We start from the raw sequence: 20090 nt of genomic DNA, 5'->3' as shown, positions 1-20090 counted from the left end.
TGTGGTTGTGGTTGAGAGACCTTATCGCCTGCGGGAAGAAGCTCCTCCTCAGTCTCTCTGTGTTGGCCTTCAAGGAGCGGAATCGCTTCCCAGACCGCATCAGAGAGAACAGTCCATTGTTGGGATGGCTGAGGTCCTTTACAATCTTCCTGGCCTTGGTCCAGCACCGCTTGCTGTAAATCGATTGCAGGTCAGGGAGCTCGATGCGGATGATGCGCTCAGTTGATCGCACCACCCTCTGTAGAGCTCGTCTGTCCTGCATGGTGCTGTTCCCGAACCAGGTCGTGATATTTCCCGTCAGGATGCTCTCTATGGTGCAGGAGTAGAAATTCCTGAGCACCTTGGAGGGCAGTCTAAAGTCTCTCAAGCGTCTGAGGTGGTAGAGACGCTGCCGGGCCTTTTTTACCACGGTGTTGATGTGACAGGACCATGCCAGGTCCTGCGTGATGTGAACACCGAGGTATCTGAAGCTGTCCACTCTCTCCACTGGGCTCCTGTTGATGACTGGGGTCTGGTAGTTCCTCACCTGCTTTGTACTAAAGTCCACTATCAGCTCCCTTGTCTTACTGACGTTCAGGAGAAGATTGTTTCTCTGGCAAAAGTATAAAGGTTTTTAAAAACTCCAAATTAAAGGTCCTCTTTCTGTTTTTTTTTTTGTTGTTGTTTTTTGTTTTGTTATTCACTGCTCCTTGTATTGTCCCTGGCTTGTTTTGTGTTGTGTTTGTTGTTGTTCTTATTTTTGGTGTTTACCGGCAGTTGGCATCCATTATGTTGCATTGCCACCACTTCTGGTCATGATCTCCCTCATCTTCCTTTCAGTCTATATCCTCTTTTTCCCATTTTTCTCTTTAGTCTCTAGAATAGTTTCCACTGTGTCTACAACTTTTTTTTTAATCCCCTCATCATCTCTTCTCTGTCCTGCTTGTATTTCCTGTATTAGTACTGTTCATGTTCTATTGTCTCTTTCTCATGACACTGCTCACACAGGACAGTTGGGTGTTTCCCTGTAATATGGAGTGTGCTGTTTACAAGTTTACTCTAATCTCCTGTTTGTGTCTTGCTGGTTATTACTTGTTTGCTCTGTTTTGTTCCCTCACTCCTCACCAAGTCTACAGTTTTGCAATACAATACAGATGTCTCACTATAACTGGTTTGATTTAAGTACTTTATTTCAAACATGAAACAATAAAACAAACAAGCCAAATCGATATGTTTGAAAAGAAAACACCTGTGTTGTCCCATTGCTGTCACCATTTGATGCCTGGTGCTTTTCCGTACTCTGTTTTTCCCCTCGGACTTTGATTACTTAATGTTTACTTCTATCACCTCTGCTTTTATCTGCTTTTTCCACCAGATTGTCTGACCTTTCAGACCCTGTGCTGTAATCCACATGAATGAGATCATTTTGCCTTGTCCAGACTTTTTATTGTACATATGACACAGAATCACTACAAATTAGTTATTATTATTATTATTGATAAAGATTTAGGTATAAAATGTTGAATTATACAAATAACTATCCACAGTTATATAATATAAGGAAGCTTAACAAAAATTTGCAAATAAATAATAACAGTTGACATTAAACCAACAAATAAACAGACAAACAACATAAAATAGGGAAGGATAAATAAATATAAAAGCAGGGGGAAATTCAGACTAAATCAGGATGTCGAGACAGAAGCAGGGAAGGTTAATTACTTTCCATTAGATTTACAGAGTTAAAAAAAGGTGCTGTTGTTGTTGTTGTTGTTGTTTTAGTTCTCAGGAGATCCGCCATGACACTGTGAGTCAGCTGACTGTGATCATGTGACCGTGATCACGTGACCGCGCTGCGCCTCCATAGCAGTGCTCCACTTCCGGTGTTTTTGCTCCAGCAGCAGCATGTCGGCGTTTAAATCTCTTTATCTCATTTATTCCACTTTATTGTTTATAGTCTGGGGTGTGAATGGCTTCATGGGGAACAGTGACACTTTCACACGGAAGGTAAAGATATTTACACTTTATTATCTGTGTGAAAATAAACCTGTTTAAAGCTTCAGCGTTTCACTGCATTGTTTTTCTTTGATTTCTGTAACTTCAGCTCTCTCTCTCTCTCTCTCTCTCTCTCTCTCTTGTTTAATTTCACTTTCTAGTTTTAATTCGTATTTATTTTGAGACAATGACACCACAGAATGGACTGATAGTTCACTTATGTTTTTATAGCCTTATTTATTCTCTTAATCTGTTTTGTAGTCAAATTAAGTACCACAACAGCTTTAAATCTGTAATTTAGTGGGATATGAGCTAATATTATCATTTTAAAATTAAAACAATTATGTTTATATGATGTAAAATTAAATCTTTGCATTATAAGTACAATAAAGTGTGGCATTTTAGTTAAAAAATAAATTTAAATTACTCCTGTTTTTATAAATATTAATAAAGTTATTTTAAATTAATACAATTAAATAAAAAAATTAAACATTTTATTATAAACATTTATAAAATAATAATATTATAATAATAAATATATATAAAATAATTTATTTGGATGAGATCACAGCCTCATCCACTAGATGGCGCCAAAACCAAACCACTGGATTCAATTCAAATCCAGTTAGAAATTCTCTCTCAAGTTTCAGTTCTGATTTTCCTCTTTACCAGAGTCACATCCCTTTATCACATCCCTTTATAACTTCTCCTCTTCACTTCCTCTCGCTGACGGACACCGTGGTTTAGTGTGTGACTTTTACTCTGAACAGATTTGGAGAGGAGCTTCTTCTCACTTAACTGTTAGGCGACAGGATGGTGTTTGTGTCTATGTGGTCATGTGACCTTTCAGGTTGAAAACACACAAACACCAGGACTACAGACAGGCAGTAGGATATGATATGAGGGTTCGATGACCTTTGACACGCATTGTTTTTGAATAACGTTTATTTCAGTGTTATTTTGAAGGTTATAACCATACCACGTCCTCTGTCCCTGTCCAGGTGTCTCTACACATGAACCCCGGGTTAGCCCCGCCCTCGGTGCCGAACCCCGGAGTCTCGATCCTCCACGCGCGGGCCGTCGGCCCTAACGACACACTGCACTTCCTGTTCTGCAGCGGTGGAGCTCCGGCCCTGCTGCTGGTTCACACGCACTCCAACGAGTCAGTGGTAACCGTCAACTGGCCCGCGTTCTTCGGCCCGAAACCCGCCGGCAGTGTGACCGTGGAACCGGAGAACACTGTGCAGTACAGAAGTGCTCTCGTCTTCACACGCGTGAGTCTCATCGTCCCCCTGAGAACATCTTTACTCTAATGTCAGAGTTCCACACCTCAATCAAACACTCACAGAGAGGGTCTAGAAGGTTCTAACACCTAGAGCTGAAAACGTGGAGAACCATTTCTGGGGCGTTGAAACCCATCATCAATGTTATCTTTTTTTATTTTATTTAATTTATACCTGTTTGATCTGGAAGGCATCCTTGAGTGACCAGGAAGGCACCTATATAAATAAAAAGCATTATTATTATTATTATTATTATTATTATTATTTTAAGAGGTTCTAGAGCATTAAAACCAATAGATGTTTTAGAGGGTTAAACCCAAAATAAATTCTAGAGGATTGAAACCAATCGAGGTTCTACAGCATTGAAGCCAGGAAAATTAACGCCAACAGAGGTTCTAGAGCATTAAAACCATTGGACGTTCTAGAGCATTAAAAGTAGCAAAGGCTGTGGATTAAAGGCTTTAAACCAATTTGAGGTTCTAGAGTATTAAACCCAAAAGAGGCTCTATAATATTTAAACCAGTTGAGATACTGGGGCCTTAGAGGTTCTAGGATATTAAAGTCTCATTAAATATCCATTAAAACTAAGAGGGGTTCTAGAGCACTATGATGATCTTCATCTGTCTCAGTCTCACACGGACTAGAGCTGTGGTTAAAGGTGTGTGTGTGTGTGTTCTTGAGTTCTGAAATGGCTGGTGTAGAACATTAGTCCAGAACACTAACCTGCTCAGTCAGTAAGCCGGAGAACCGTTCAGTGCTGGAACACTAAATCCTGGAGACTCTGTAAAGCTTCACCAGCACTGGACCAGGAGGTTCTCTAGAACACCTAACTAGTTAGTGTACAAGAACCCTACAGTAGAACACCTTGAGAACCTTGAGCAGGAGGATTTACACCTCAGAGTGTTACACACAGGTTCACCCTATAAATTTTTGTATCTCATTCTCCTGTGTGTGTGTATGTGTGTGTGTGTGTGTGTGTGTGTGTCAGTTATGGGAGTATGACGAGATGAACAGCACGGGGCAGAGTGTGTTGTCTCCGTACGAGCTCCATGACTTCGACTGGGAAGATGTGAACCAGACGGTGGACTACACACACCACACCGCACAGCTCTGTGGGAGACACCGAAGCTTCAGTAGCAACGCCTCCCTGTGTCTGCTGGTGAGAACACACACACACACACACACACACACATGATGATGTAGATGTAATAATATCTAATTATAATAATCCGTCCCAGTTTTCAGCGTACGAATCTTTGGGCCGAGAGGAGGCGTGGCCTAGCCTCCTCCATCACGCCAACTCCTCCCAGCTGCGTGTCCTGCTTCGCGGCATGACGCCACACACCAACCGCTCACATTTCGCCCTGGAGCTCCAGACGGTGAGCGAGGCGTCGCTTCAGACCCGAGTGGACGTCCAGCGGTCCATCGACGACGAGTACACGCCCTCCATCTTCCAGGTGAGCACGAGAGCGCATGCGCGTCTTTAATTAGATTATTATAATATCGTGTTTAAAGTGTTCATGGCGTCTCTCGGTCTCAGGTGTCGGAGTGGGTGTGGTCTCATGATAACCACTCCTCCGTGGTGGGATTCTCTCAGTGGAAGCCCGTAGCGTATCAGAGCGATCATCCGGCCATCGAGGACGCGGCGCCGTGCAGCCACTCGGAACCCGTGGACGTGACCCAGGCTCCGCCCTCTCGCATCATCGCGGCCTATTTCACCCAGAACCTCGTCATGCACGGGCTTAACGTCACCTACAGTGTCAGCCTCTCTGACCCCGCCCCAAACTCCACCCAGTACCTCAGCTGGTGAGTCGGTGAACGCTAAAGACGTAACCATAGCAACCGCGAGCCAAATCCACATCGGGGTTATTTATTTGTTTGTTTGTTTGTTTGTGTCCACTTCAGGACCATGTTGGTGGGCATCGGGACTCCTCCGTCAGATTTCTTCTCTCTGCTGGTGATCTGCATCATGGCCATAAGTCTCGGCGCCCCCCTTCTCTTACTTCTGGTGGGCGGAGTTTGCGTCTGTATACGAAGAAGGCGCGATCGCATCGGCCAATACGAGGTGCTCCAGTGAGGAGGGCGGCGGCGACACGAGTAAACCTGATCACCTGACTCGGCTTACCACAAGCCCCGCCCACATGTCTTAACGGATGACTAAATACTCAGAGTATCAAACAAACACTATATTGTAACTCAATCATTTCTTAGGCTTTTTAACAATAGGATTGGAAAGATAATCCACCGATTAGGCTCCGCCCACCTGTTCAAACTGACAGCGAAGAACAATCCATCATTTTCTGTGTGCAACTTAATGATAAATCATGTCGAAACCTGTCGTAATTTATAAGCCACGCCCATGTTGATACTGACCGATAAGACAAAGAGCCAATCACAGCTCTGCTACAAAATGTGATTATTAATTAAATGCCCCGCCCACCTGTCAGTGTAGCTTTATTATCTGCTCATAGTCTGCTAACTGACCGATGAGAATAATAATAATAATAATGTAGTTTTGTTTTAGTATATTATGTAGCCCCGCCCACCTGCACCATCGTACCTGAACAATGACTCGGTGTGGGAGGGGCTTAATAAATGACAGTACCTGCTGACTGCTTTTCCACCACTGGTGTTGGTTTAGGGATTAAAAGTGCAATGTAAGAGTCAAACCGTCATGGTGCTGGATGTGGGCGTGTCCTAATGGCGTTAAGAAAGTTAGCTTTAGTACTGTAGCTCGCCTTTTATTGATTAATGGTTAATTGGTAATTAATTGAGTGATGTTTGCTTTTAAACTGTAAATCCTCAGGTGTTCTATAGTTGCTAAGGTTTGTGCCATGTTGTTGAAAGGAAATGGCTCCGCCCCCTAGACGCCGCCCATCACCACATCACTGATCAGTAGTATTCTGGTCCTGACCTGAGAACTCGTACCTTGATGATGAACAGTGATGGATCGTTTCACAATTAGACCAAACAGACACTCGGTGTGTACGCATAGGGACACTTTAGTGTGTGTGTGTGTGTGTTCTTTCTGTTCCTCTCTCTCTGATGTTCACGTTATCACACTGGGAATCTGTTCTGTTTTTTGTTTTTTTTTACTTTTTAAGGATCACATGCTGTGCTGCTAAATTCTGCGCTCTGATTGGTCAGGAGGTGTTGATTAATTCTGTCTGACAGTAGGATGTTTTTATTAATACGTGATCGTTGCTGTAGTAACAGCTGATGCACAGGGGTGTGTGAGGTCTCTCCTCGTCCTTGTGGAGGTGAGAGTGTGTGTTAAATCAGTCTGATGGAGGTTCACAGCCTCGTCCGGGAGCGTGAGAGACGACACTGCGTGAGACTGAAGAGAAACGCCAGAGGTTTTGGACATTAAGTGATGATTTGCTAAAAGGAATATTAATTTAGGTTTAATGGTTCCTACACAAGAACCCCAGAGGAACTGAGGCTCAGTCTCATCAACCTCAAAGTCCTACTTCTCCTTCACATGGTTTTATATTAATATAAACTTTTTATTCTGTATTAATATGAGAAATAGTATATAATTAGATATTATTCCATAACTTGATTCTTTTTTTGATGAAATTTTCTTTCGTAACATTTCTTATTTTCAGGGAGAGATTTTCAGGTGCTCTAAACTGCAGGAGATTTTTATTTTTTGTTTTTATATTTTACCAAAGGAATAAACATTTTTGTTCTTTTTTTTTCCGGTTTATTATCAGTGTCGACTTTATAACATGCAAAACTGAGCTGGAACAACAATGTGTGATGTTTATAAGATTTGCATGAAAATGCTTTTTAAATCTAAATGAATAAATAAAATTTTAAAGCATGAGACACTCGTCTTATTGAGCGTGGCTCGGGTATTTAACTGAAGGTCAAGAAGTTGTAGATATAATCATTGTGGTAGAATTAATTAATAACTTTCTCGTTAGCAGTGATGGAATTTACTAGGAATTAACACTATGGTTTATATTTAGGGTAGAAACATTATTTGCTTTTTTAAAAGGTTTTATTTATCTAAAAAGCAGAGATACAGCTTTCACATTTTTCTTGGCCTTTAGTTGAACTTGTTAATCACTAATTGATTAATCGTTAATGATAAACTAAGGAAAGAAATGTGTGCCTTAGGAACAATTCCAAAATAAATCATTATATGAGACACACTAGAGAAGCACAAATAATTTAAACAAACAGAAAAGACAATAGGACCATTAAGCGTATTAAATACGTCGTCCGATCCTGCTCATCTCCTGGGCTGTAGTAAGTAAGTGCGCCCCCTTGTGGTGTGCAGGTTAATAGATCCTGAGATGAGACGACAGAAGCCATGTTTTACCCTGATGTCCTCCAGACCAAAGCTCTCGCTTTCTCTCTTTTCCATCACAGAGCTGCTCTACAGACTCAGGAGATCCTTTATTCTGTTAAACACTCTCTGTTAAACACCTTTAAACTCCCCCATAACAGACTCGCTGTTTACACTCATGTTTATACATTTACTCCTCAAGTCCCCTAATCTGCCCCGACTCTCATTACCTCAGTCTTCCACCTTCAGCTTTTGCACTGCTGTCACTTTTAATTGTTTTCATGTGTACGTTTCATCTCTCTATCTTAAAAATCTCCCCTTTTTATATTTAATGAATAAAAAAAGTAAATACACCCCATAGTATGCTGCCTATTATAAGTTAATTGAACTGCGGTTCAGAAGGTCCCAGGTTCAAATCCCACAACCACCCAGTTTTCCCTGTTGGCCCCTGGAGCGAGGCCCTCAACCCTCAACTGCTGTAGAATGAAATAAAAAGGTAAGTTGCTGTGGACACGGATGTCTGCCAATAAAACTTTAGGGGTGTGTTTATTTCCTGCATGTATGTGTGTGTATGTTCTCTTCTCTAAACTTCTACAGTATACTGCACCCCCTTTAGGAAGCAGCAGATGAGGTTGGGCGGAGTTACTTCCAGTATACAGATAGTCAGCCCTGGTGCTCCACAGGGGTGTGTCCTCTCCCCACTGCTATTCTCCCTCTGTACTAATGCCTGCACATCCAAGAGCACAGCTGTTAAACTCCTGACACATGCAGATGACGCTACGCTTACTGGACCCATCAAAGATGGTGACGAGTCTGAATATCGGCAGGCGGTGGAGCGGCGGATGATCTGGTGTAGTACAAACAATCTGTAGCTGAACACGTTCAGAACTGTGGACTTTAGAGAAACAATCTGCTACGGAACAGGACAGGAACAGACTATACGTGTAAACAGCTGAAAAGAAATCCTTGGTGCTTCCTTGCTTAAGAAACAGGAAATTGTCAGCAATGAAAAAATAAACAAATAAATAAATAAATAAATAAATTTTTAGAAAAAATCTGAAAAAGTGTGTCAACACTTTTCCCAAATTGCCTGTAGTGTGTAAGTGTGTGTGTGTAAGTGTGTGTGCCCTGTGATGGATTGGCACCCTGTCCAGGGTGTAGCCCGCCTCGTGCCCTAAGCCTCCTGGGATAGGCTCCGTCCCCGCGACCCTGCATACAGGATAAAGCCGTATAGACGGTGAGTGAAAAGTGATTCTCTAATCAAATTAAATTGGCCACCTGGTGGACAGAAATGAGATCTGCAGTAAAAAAAAAATATTGCACAATACAATGTATGTATTTACATTAAATTTTATTTACATTTACATTTTAATAGCAAAAAACAAACAAACACATAAATAACTTTACAGTTGAAGTGAAGTGCAGAATTACGGTTCAGTAATCTTACATTACAGCGCCACAACCTGCAACAACAATACAACTTAATTCCTTAATTTTAAAAAGTTTTGCATTTTTTATATTTAAAAAAATATTTTGAAAGACAAGGAAGCTTAGATGAAATTATTGAAAAGTAAAATATTTATTGTCTTTTTAATGTTTTAAATGCAGAGTCAAAAATGTGTTTACACACTTCAGGAAAAGAAAAACTTGTATAAATATTTTAATACTAAATTTATTGCTATTGTTATTATTAATTATGAATATTGCATTAATATAATATAAATCATACTATTTTTCTTTCCTTTTTCCAGTTTTTTTGGTTATATCCTGTATATAGTACATGAAGAGTTCAATAATGTTTTAATAAAACACATTTTAAAGTAAAAAAAAACCTTTTTAAAACAAATTTTTAGATCTGATTAATAAATAAATAAATAAATATTTTTTAAATCTATCTAATTACTTCTGAATTAAAAGAATTGATCACAGATTTAAACACTCATCACTGCAGCGACTCCAGGGGGCGTGAACAGGAAGTGGGGGTAAGACACAGGAAGTCCAGTCTTAAGGGCTTTGTACATGAGAGAACCGCTGGAGAACACGTCCCTGTTCTAGTGTGTGTGTGTGTGTGTGTGTGTTTCACCCATAATGCCCTGCAGTTCAGAGTGAGTTGTTTTTATTGATTAGCACGATTACTGTTCAACCCCACCACCTGGGTTTAGGGGGCGGGGCTGTAGTGGGCGGGGCTACCTCAAACACCACCCCGTCTCCGGTAGAGGAGCAGATGGAGTAGAGGTTGAATCCCATCAGAGCGAGAACGGGCAGGAAGGAGAGAGAGAAGCCTAGGGCACGCACGCTGCTGCTGAAACACACACTCGGCCAGTAGATCAACCTGTAGGGGGGGCACACACACACACACACACACACACACCACACACACACACACACAATAAGGTCTTCATAAAGAATTACATAAAGCATACACACACACACACACACACACACAGAGACACAGACCTGCCGAAGACGAAGACGATGGTGAGCAGCGGGACGAGTTTCAGGGCGGGGGGGTGGATGTAGGTTGCCATGACGGCGAGCTGCAGGAAGAAGAGCAGGAGGAGACGGAGCGAGTCGTGGACGAAGGTGATGTGGACGAGTGTGTGACGACTCACACGCCTCCCCTCAACCAGAGGGGTCAGGGAACTGAACTTTAGACGGGAAATGCCATGTACTAACACACCTGCAACACACACACACACACACACACATACACACACACACGATAGGTCAGATCATATCCCATAATGCATCACAACATCCATCTTTCTGCTCTAATTGACTGAGATCAACAGGGACAACATCACAACAATAAACACACGTTAATAGATATCCTGTATTTGTGTGTGTGTGTGTGTGTGTGTGTGTGTGTGTGTGTGTGTTTTAAATGTAACATACTGACCGAGTATGATGGGAAAGGTGGCAAAGAGCGCACAGCGCAGTGTGTACACCAGCCTGGAGGGGGCGCCGCTGACCTCGGGGAGGTGTAACGGCAAGAGGTCGTGACCCCCCCACACGAGGAGCGGAAACAACACCGCACCGGCTACAAGGGACAGGACCGAGCGCATCAACTCACCACAGCACGAACTACCTGAGAGACAGAGGGACACAGAAACAGAGAGAGAGAGAGAGAGAGACAGAGACAGACAGAGAGACACACAGAGGGAGGTAAAAAGAGAGAGAAGGACAGAAACACACACACAGAGAGAGAGAGAGAGAGAGAGAGAGACACAGGGAGAGACAGACAGAAAGAGGGAGAGAGAGAGAGAGACACAGGGAGAGAGGGGGAGAAAACAGATTTTAAAAAATGATAGAGAAACTCCAGCGCCTCGCAAAAGTATTCACACCCCTTGAACAGTTCCACATTTTGTCACGTTACAAAGACAATAATTGGGATTTTATGTGACAGACTGACACAAAGTGACTCACAGTTGTGAAGTGGAAATAAAAGAATTAATGATTTTCAAAATATTTGACAAACAAAATTCTGAACAGTGTAGTGTGCATTAGTATTCACCCCCCTTTACTCTGACACCCCTAACTAAAATCCAGTGGAATTTAATTAGTAAATAGTCCAGCTGTGTGTGATTTAATCTCAGTATAAATACAGCTGTTCTGTGAAGCCCTCAGAGGTTTGTTAGAGAACATTAGTAAACAGCATCATGAAGCCCGAGGAACACACCAGACAGGTCAGGGATAAAGATGTGGAGAAGTTTAAAGCAGGGTTGGGTTATAAATAAATATCCCAAGCTTTAAACATCTTACTGAGCGCTGTTCAATCCATCATCTGAAAATGTAAACAGCACAACTGCAGACCTACCAAGACATGGGGTCCACTTTAACTGACAGGCCAGGTGAGGAGAGCATTAATTAGAGAAGCAGCCAAGAGGACCATGGGAACTGTGGAGAAGCTGCAGAGATCCACAGCTCAGGTGAGAAAATCTGTCCAGAGGACAACTATTAGTCGTGACCTCCACAAATCTGGCCGAGTGGCGAGAAGAAAGCCATTGTTGAAAGAAAGCCATAAGAAGTCCTGCTTGCAGTTTGTGACAAGCCATGTGGGGGGCACAGCAAACATGTGGAAGAAGGTGTTCTGGTCAAATGAGACCAAAGTTTAACTTTTTGGTCTTAAAACAAAACACTATGTGTGGTGGAAAACTAACACTGTGAAACATGGTGGCGGTGGCATCATGTTGTGTGTATGCTTTCCCTCAGCAGGGAAGCTGGTTAGAGTTGATGGGAGGATGCACGGAGCTAAATGCAGGGCAATGGTAGAAGAAAACCTGTTAGAGTCTGCAAAAAACCTGAGACTGGGGCGGAGCTTCACCTTGCAACAGAACAACTAAACACACAGCCAGAGCTACAATGGAAGGGTTTAGATCAAAGCATATTTATGTGAATGGACCAGTAGAGACCGAAATCCAATGTAGAATCTGTGGCAAGATGTAAAAACTGCTGCTCACAGACGCTCTTCGTCTGAGCTTGAGACGCACCCCGAAGACCTGCAGCTGTAAATACAGTAAACAACAACGTATTGTCTCGGGGGGGGTGAATACTAATGCATGTCACACGTATCATTTTCCTTCCACTTCACAGTTATCTGCCACTCCGTGTAACATAAAACCCCAATAAGATACATTTACGTTTGTGGTTGTAACGTGACAAAATGTGGAAAAGGTCAAGGGGTCTGCAGGGCACTTTAGATGTAAATAAAAAACAAACAAACAAACAAACACAAATGAATGAATGAATAAACAGGAAGTTGTTGCTCACGGCTCTGAGGACTCTGCTTGGTGTTTCCCCAGGGTGTGGTGACATCACCGTCTCTGACATCACACCGCTCCGTCTGTTTTTCAGCCGTTTTCCTCACAACTGTCACCAGAGGGCTGAAACTCATCCGAGGTCCATCATCATCATCATCATCGTCGTTATCATCACCATCATCTTCATCATCAGCCAGCGAACCGTCTTCATCCCTCCATCTCTCCTGTCCTCCGTCCAGCTGTCTCTCGCTCTCCGTCCTGCTCTCCAGACTCGCCGTCCACTCCTCGCTATCCTTCACCGCTTCCTCGGAGTCCTGTCTTTCGTCTGTCCCTCGTTCTCCTGACGGTTCCTCTTGAAGGTCTGGAAACACTATTTCGTCCATCTGTGCATGGGTGTGGATCCTCTCTGTCTCTCCTTCTCCTTTAGGACAAAAGCTCAAACAAAAGCCAGTCTCTCTCTCTCTCTCTCTTTTGTCTCTATCTTCTCTTGTCTCTATGTGAACAGACGTCGGATTGTCTAATCAGTTTTACAGGACAGGTGCAGGACAGGACAGCAACAAAACGGAGGATCTTCATAGGTTTTGTCTGTTTAAGTCACTGACTTTTTAGGACAGAGAGAGAGAGAGAGAGAGAGAGAGAGGAAACAAAGTCCATGCTGTGAGAATTAATGATTAACAGGTGTAATGATCAGTGTGTGAATAAACACCGCGACTACATCGTTCTCTCGTTTTTTTACTCTCTCTCTCTCTTTCTCTCTCTCTCTCACACACACACACAGGAGTGATAATACACACTCACCTACTGCGTACGATATTTACATGATATTAGCATTTCTATTCACAGGTGAAACCACACTCTTGAACTGTAGTGTTTTATTTTACTCTGACCACGTCTACAGAAACACTCACACGCGTCTCTACTGTATGTACTGTAAGGACAGAGCACGGTTCTGGATCCATCAGGTTCTTCTTCATTGCCATTCGACTTCTTCTTCTTCTTCTTCCTGGTTAAAAGGCGTTTAGAATCCAGTAGTTACATTAGCAGCACGTGTAGGTCTCACTCTCCCTCGTCTTCCCGCCTCTTCAAGCTGATTTTCCAGACCAGACTTCCTTAGAAAGCCTCCCCTGATCCCGTCCCGTCCTGGGTCTTGTCGTCTGCTTCACTTCCACACGCTCTATCTGACCTGGTCGTTATTAATCAAATTCTACCCCCTCCCTGTACATCGAGGTCACTGCACACACACACACACACACACACACAGAGACTGATTTACATTTCAGTTCATGGTTAATCGTGGTGTTGCGGCTGACGACGCTGATGAACGAGTTCTAATAGATGATTAATAATGGAATGATTACTGAAACTAAAACTTAGAGAGTTTATCTTTATTCTTCTGTACAGCTTTTTGCATAATTTATACGTTTTATACATTTCTATGATTAATTCTATTTTGTTTTGGTTGCTGTTGGACTTTTGGCCGATCCCAGCGAGGGGTCGCCACAGCGGATCATCCGATTCACACAACAACATGGAACAGGATTTACACCCAGTGCCTTCTGACACAAGGCAGTGTATCCGACACAGGTGGTGTAGTCGGTGACTGGGGTTTGGACACTGGCTGGGAATCGAACCCGAGCCTTACACATTACGGGCGAAACACCCAAAACTGACAAATATTGTTAATTTTTAAGCAGATTTTTAAAAAATCTCTTTTAATTCATATTCTTATTACTTTTATTGGAAAAATTATTTTTTTAAACTAATTGTTCCCTCCGGTAAAATTCGTTTAATCACAAAGAAATATAAATTTTAGGTCATGGGCAGGTGTGTAAGAATTTGACTGAATATCAGCCTGTACTTTAAGTACATTTATATAGCACATTTAAAACAGCCGCGAGACTGACCAAAGTGCTGTACATCCACATCATAAAAAGGCTAAAAATACACGATACACACAAAACTAATAAAACTAGTAGGCACAGTAGCGGCTAGTAGGCCATGGAAAACAAATAGGTTTTTAAAAGGGATTTAAAAATAGGTAAATTTGGATATCAATTGGCAAGTCATTCCAAAGACGAGGCCCAATAACCGAAAAAGCACGGTCACCTCTACGCTTAAGTCTGGAGTGTGGGATTAAGAGGAGGTTCTGGTCACAGGATCTCAAACTTCTCAGGGGGGTATGGTGGTGCAGCAATTCAGATAAGTAAATGGGTGCTTGCTGGTGTAACGATTTAAACACAAATAGTAAAATTTTAAAATGAATTCGGAAGTGAACAGGCAGCCAATGAAGGGCTTTCAAAAGCGGAGTCACATGATCCCTTTTTTTCTTTTTCAAGAGAAATTTAGCAGCGGCGTTCTGGACCAGTTGAAGACGGGCGATTTGAGATTTAGAGATACCATAATAGAGAGAGTTACAATAGTCAAGACGGGTTGTAATGAAAGCATGAATGGCCATCTCTAGAGTCTTATCAGTGAGAAAAGGTCTGATCTTTGCGAGCGTACGGAGCTGATAAAAGCTAGATCCAATCAAGGTAGAGATTTGTTTCTCAAGTTTTAGTTAATCATCTAATAGGAAACCTAAATTCCGAACCTGACAGGATCTAAAGGCTGATAGAGGACCCAGATTAAGATCAAGAGCCTTCGTGTGTTCCGAAGGGCCAAAGACTATCACCTCGGTTTTCTTTTCATTTAGGGATAAAAAATTATAAGATAACCAAGATTTAACTTCATCTAAGCAGGATAACAAAGTAGTCATGGCCAGGTCATCATTTTTCTTAAAAGGTAAGTAGATTTGCGTGTCGTCAGCATAAAAGTGGAAAGATACCCCATGTTTCCTAAAAATGGAGGCCAGAGGTAGCATGTACAAAGAGAATAGAGTAGGAGCCAGCACAGAGCCTTGTGGAAGACCACAGGGAAAAATCTCCTATCTTAACCACATATTTTCTCTCAGATAAAAATGACTGAAATCATTTTAAAACTATGCCAGAGAGACCCACCCAAGACTCTAGTCTATGTAATAATATTGCATGACTAATAGTGTCGAAAGCAGCTGATAAATCTATAAGAACAAGGACCACAGAATCCCCCGTATCAGTGGCTAAAAGGATGTCGTTTAGCACTCTCAAGAGGGCTGATTCAGTACTGTGGGCCGCCTTAAAACCAGATTGAAAATGCTCAAACAAGCTGTTTAAAGCAAGAAAAGATTGGAGTTCAAGAAACACAATCTTTTCTAAGACCTTAGACACAAATGGTAGAACAGAGATAGGACGATAATTTTTTAAAACAGACGGATCGAGTGAGGGCTTCTTGAGGAGAGGAGTGATAGTAGCCACTTTCAAATTAGTAGGAACCACGCCTGTTGAGAGACATTTATTAAAAAAGGACACTAGGCCTGGTCCAACCGAATCAATGATTTGTCTTAAAAAGCTAGGATGAATAGCATCATATGGAGAAAAAGATGGTTTCAGTTTAGCAAGAGTATCTTTAAGTGACTGAATAGAAACTGGTTCAAAAACCTTCCAGGATGCAGACAACGGCAGGGGAACAGGCTGCTTGGTAGATAAAATATAAGCTCCCAGAGCTTACTTTGTCTTTAAAAAACCTTGAGAAGCTTTCACAAAGGGCGACAGAGGCAACTGACACAGAGTTAACCGGGGGATTGACAAAAGAGTTAATAACAGAAAACAGCACCTTAGGTCTAGACTGATTATGTAAAATTAACTTAGAAAAATAGGTCGCCTTAGCTGATTTGGCGGCTCTCTGATAAGCCGATAAACCATCTTTGAACAGCTGTAAAGAAATGTTTAAGTTGTCTTTTTTCCACTTTCCCTTAGCCTTTCTACAAGTCTGTCTCAGTAGCCGTGTCTCAGTGGTATGCCACACTTCAGATTTAGGTTTGAGCTTAAGAGGCTTCAGAGGGGCAATTTCATCCATTACAATAAGCCAGGCATCTTGTAACAGACTGAGATGTTCGTCCGCATCCAAGTCTGATAATGGGGAGTCCAAGAGTAGATGGGAGCAAGACTTTGTGAAACACTGACTAAACTTGATGTTGAACTGAGGGGAATAAACCCTAGACAGAGATGTCACTTTGGAAGAAGCAAGAGAAGGGCTTGGAAGACACATGGAAAATAAAACAGGCTTATGATCAGAGAGCATATAATCAGAAACAATAACATCAGTAATATCAACTCGATGAGAGAGGATAAGGTCCAGAGTATGTCCATAAATATGAGTGGGACCTTTAACCCACTGTATCAGGTTAAAAGCCTCAATTAAATTAAGAAAATCCCTCGAAAGAGGGTTTGACTGACAGCAACCATAAACGTTAAAATCACCCAGCAATAAGAAACGATCAAATTTGGTGACAATATTACCAATGAAGTCGGTGAATTGCTGAAGAAAGTCCTTATCTGAGTGTGGGGGATGGTAAATCAGCCCTAGGCAAATAGGACCGTTCCAGTCAAGGTGGATAAGTTGGGCTTCAAAGCTGGTATAAATATCCGGGGAGATAGAGGAACACTGCGCACGATAAGAGTTTTTCATAACAGTTACTAACCCACCCCCACGTCTGTTTTGACGGGGGGAGTTAAAAAACGTACAGTCAACCGGGACCAGTTCAGAGAAGGAAATGAGATCACCATGCTTAATCCATAATTCAGTAATGAACATAAAATCTAGACTTTGTGTGGAAAAAAAGTCATTCAGCAAAAATGTCTTATTTACTGCTGAACGAGCATTGATTAAACCCATCTTAGGTGGAGGAGCAGCGCCGGATAAGAAAGAGGCTCTACACAGCGGCCGTAGCACGCCAGAAGCAGCGCCAGTTCTCCTGAAATGTCGGCCGATCCGAGGGACTCCACGCTGGGGGGAAGAGGATGAGGACAGGGGGAGGACACATCGGAGCCACTGGTGCGCCTGATCTACAAGACACCAAACCAGAGAGCCTCCATATCGCGGCTCGGGAAACGAGCTTGGAGTATAACCCGCATGCAGACGGGCTTTTAACTTGATCGCAAATCCTCCCCGACACCCACGTTTCCTCTTGCGTTTCCTCCGTGTAATATTCAAAGGCCAGCGACGGATACAGTCCGGAATGTCTGTTTTAAAGTACTTATACTGTTTGTTAAAAACACACTCCATGTCCGACTTATAAAATTTTAAAAATGTTGATCGAATATCCAAAAGGGACTGACGATCATAGACTATAAGGGCGCCATAGCTTAAACACAACGCACTCAACCATACTATCAGGCAGGAAAGCAATAGACGGCATGCCGACACAGGCGCCATCTTTGTCAGCAAGATGTCAGCTCCAGCTTGCATAGTCTTGCAAGTCACTCAAGCAAACGTAAAAGTCCCTCATTTACATTTCTCACCTCAAAATTCAGTGTTGAAAATACTGAGCGATTCCTCACTGTACCGTCTCCCGCTCTCTCTCTCTATGTCTGTGTTTTCATCCGTGTCTGAACCTTCCCTGTTTCTGATTTCACACACCTGCTACATGACCGAGCGTTTCACAAAGGGAAGACAAATCATGCAATTACACATAATAACCAGCAGGTGGAGCATGTTACAGCGTTAACATTACACACCAGTGTGTTTACGTAACGCAGCGCTACAGTATGTAGAAGTTTATGAAGAAGAAGAGCAGATAATTTGTTGTACAGTGAAGTGGAGTAAAAGTTAAAAGTATCCTCGAGTAAAGTACAGTTACATGAAAACTAGACTCAAGGACAGTGAAGTAAATGTACTTAGTTAGTCTGTCTACACCATACAGGTACACACACACACACACACACACACACACACACACCTGGTGCTCTGTGTTTTCCCATGATGTTTTCTCTCCACTCAGACAAACAGACAGTCAGACAGACAGACAGACAGACGTCTATGGCTCGTGTGAAGTGGAGGACGTCCATGGAGGAATCACAGTGATGTGGGGTTTGCCTTCTCTCTCTCTCTCTCACTGAAGTTTAAGAATGCAGTTTTTCACGTTTCTCCACTTCACATCCCACACACACACACACACACACACACACACACACCACCACCACCACGAACAGCCTATCCTCATCCAGTGTCAGTTTCGCTGTGACCGTGTGTGACGGAGGTTCAGGTGAACCTGAGTGAGGTGTTTGTGTGTGACATCAACGCAAGGTTTCTAAACTAGTAACCAAACACTGACACAGGAGAAGTTTGAGCAGGTCCACCAGGTTCTTCTCTCACTCCACTGCTCTCGTCCCTGAACTATTCACTCATCACTCATCTGCAGTGAGGGCTTTATTCCCGTCAGTGTTTACACACACACACACACACACAGATATACATCTCATCATATACTGTATACCGTGTGCATTCCACCACATCACACCCTGTCCTCTCTGATCCTGAACAATAAAGGTCACCTGATCCTGGGTCTTTATAATCACGAAAGAAAGATAGATTGAACAGAGAGACAGAGAGACGACAGGAGACAGAAGAAAAAAGACAGATACAGGTATGTTAAAGGCTTCTCCTAGGGACGGACAGTAAATAAATAGGCAAATAGATGGACAGTAATATAGAAGAAGGGACAGACAGACAGTATGTGTGTATATCATATTAATCTGTATTTTAATCTAAACTATACATCTAAAGCACTGTTCTTACCTGAGTCTGTGTGTTCTGTCCACTCAGTGTGTGTGTGTGTGTGTGTGTGTGTTCCCTCCTCTGCTGATTGGTTGATGCTGAAGTCACACAGGTGTGTCAGGTAAATCCCGTCACTGACAGTCAGGGTGTGTTTGAGCCTAAAGGTCACGTGGTTTCCAAAGAACACAAAGGCTGAGGATGTAATCAATCAATAAACAAACAAACAAACCCTGTGGAGCTCTGTGTGTGTATGTGTGTTAATTATGTTTATCGTACATATATAAATATAAATAAAAATGATAGGAAATCTATCTATCTTTTCTTTTTTTAGATGGTGTTTAAGCATTTCACTGCTTATCATAATGTGTATGTGACAATAATACTTAAATTTTATATAATATAATATAATATAATATCCAAAAGGGCGGTGCGGTGGTGTCGTGGTCAGCACCTCCATGGTCCAGGTTCAATTCCCATCTCTGGGTCTGTGTGTGTGTGTGTGTGTGTGTGTGTGCACCCGGCAATGGATCGGCACCCCGTCCAGGGTGTACCCTCATCAGGTGATGAGTGAGTGAGTGAGACTTATGAAAATCATGTCCTGGTAGACCTGGATGTCCTGGGTGTCTCTACTCTTAACAATACACTTAAAACCAAGTGGAAACACTTTCTAAATAAACCCCGTATCCCACACCTACTGTATCAGGAGCTTTATTAACCCTGTTTATTGGTCTTGTGACCGCACTAAGAGGTTCTGAGACGCGTACAGGGACATTGTCTCTCCCCACAAACCTCCCTTCAGGGTTCCACTTCTACATATCACCCAAGGGAACAAAGTCCTCCTCCTCCTCTCTTCTCAGGTAGGATGTTAAAAATAATATTTTACAAAAAAGTTTTTTTTTTTTTACCTAATAAATCACAACATTGTATAATAACATTAGTTAGAGCTCAGAGGGAACAGTAAAATGTGGGGGAACAAGAGAGTACACTCATCACTTCACCGGAAGTGGACCTGCAAAGTTTCCCATCAGCCATTGCGGCACAATAAAATCAGCAATTCATTTAATACAGAGTTAACTAAATAAAATAAAACAGTTCCTCAGTAAATCTTTACTATTTTATGAGGGCTAGGAAGCTGAGAAAATA

At 42.3% G+C, this 20090-nt stretch overlaps 2 protein-coding genes across 2 annotated transcripts; one reads left to right on the top strand and one right to left on the bottom strand.

Moving 5' to 3' along the window:
- The first annotated feature begins 1855 nt into the window (after window positions 1-1855).
- On the top strand, window positions 1856-7059 carry glmp (glycosylated lysosomal membrane protein). Its single transcript, XM_053512495.1, has 6 exons — window positions 1856-1986; window positions 2976-3248; window positions 4246-4416; window positions 4496-4714; window positions 4798-5063; window positions 5163-7059. The coding sequence occupies exons 1-6, from the start codon at window positions 1885-1887 to the stop codon at window positions 5332-5334; spliced, it is 1203 nt and encodes a 400-aa protein (XP_053368470.1). The 5' UTR covers window positions 1856-1884; the 3' UTR covers window positions 5335-7059.
- A 2237-nt stretch (window positions 7060-9296) lies between these two features.
- Window positions 9297-18984, bottom strand: tmem79a (transmembrane protein 79a). The gene is made up of 5 exons (XM_053485889.1): window positions 18969-18984; window positions 12325-12911; window positions 10454-10642; window positions 10012-10234; window positions 9297-9886 (listed from the first exon to the last, which is right to left on the bottom strand). Exons 2-5 carry the CDS (start codon window positions 12695-12697, stop codon window positions 9694-9696), a joined length of 978 nt encoding a protein of 325 aa, XP_053341864.1. The 5' UTR covers window positions 12698-12911; window positions 18969-18984; the 3' UTR covers window positions 9297-9693.
- Window positions 18985-20090: the final 1106 nt, after the last annotated feature.

Source organism: Clarias gariepinus, chromosome 2 (assembly GCF_024256425.1).
Source record: "Clarias gariepinus isolate MV-2021 ecotype Netherlands chromosome 2, CGAR_prim_01v2, whole genome shotgun sequence".
Classification (NCBI taxonomy): Eukaryota; Metazoa; Chordata; class Actinopteri; order Siluriformes; family Clariidae; genus Clarias; species Clarias gariepinus.
The sequence above is the reverse complement of the archived record's forward strand: the minus strand, read 5'-3'. Positions and strand labels throughout refer to the sequence as shown.

Coding starts and splice junctions, on each gene's coding strand:
- glmp (XM_053512495.1), top strand. CDS start 1,885: ATGTCGGCGTTTAAATCTCTTTATCTCATTTATTCCACTTTATTGTTT. Junction 3,249..4,245: donor GTGCTCTCGTCTTCACACGC/GTGAGTCTCATC, acceptor TGTGTGTGTCAG/TTATGGGAGTATGACGAGAT. Junction 4,417..4,495: donor ACGCCTCCCTGTGTCTGCTG/GTGAGAACACAC, acceptor AATCCGTCCCAG/TTTTCAGCGTACGAATCTTT.
- tmem79a (XM_053485889.1), bottom strand. CDS start 12,697: ATGGACGAAATAGTGTTTCCAGACCTTCAAGAGGAACCGTCAGGAGAA. Junction 10,643..12,324: donor CAAGCAGAGTCCTCAGAGCC/GTGAGCAACAAC, acceptor TCTGTCTCTCAG/GTAGTTCGTGCTGTGGTGAG. Junction 10,235..10,453: donor CACCTTTCCCATCATACTCG/GTCAGTATGTTA, acceptor TGTGTGTTGCAG/GTGTGTTAGTACATGGCATT.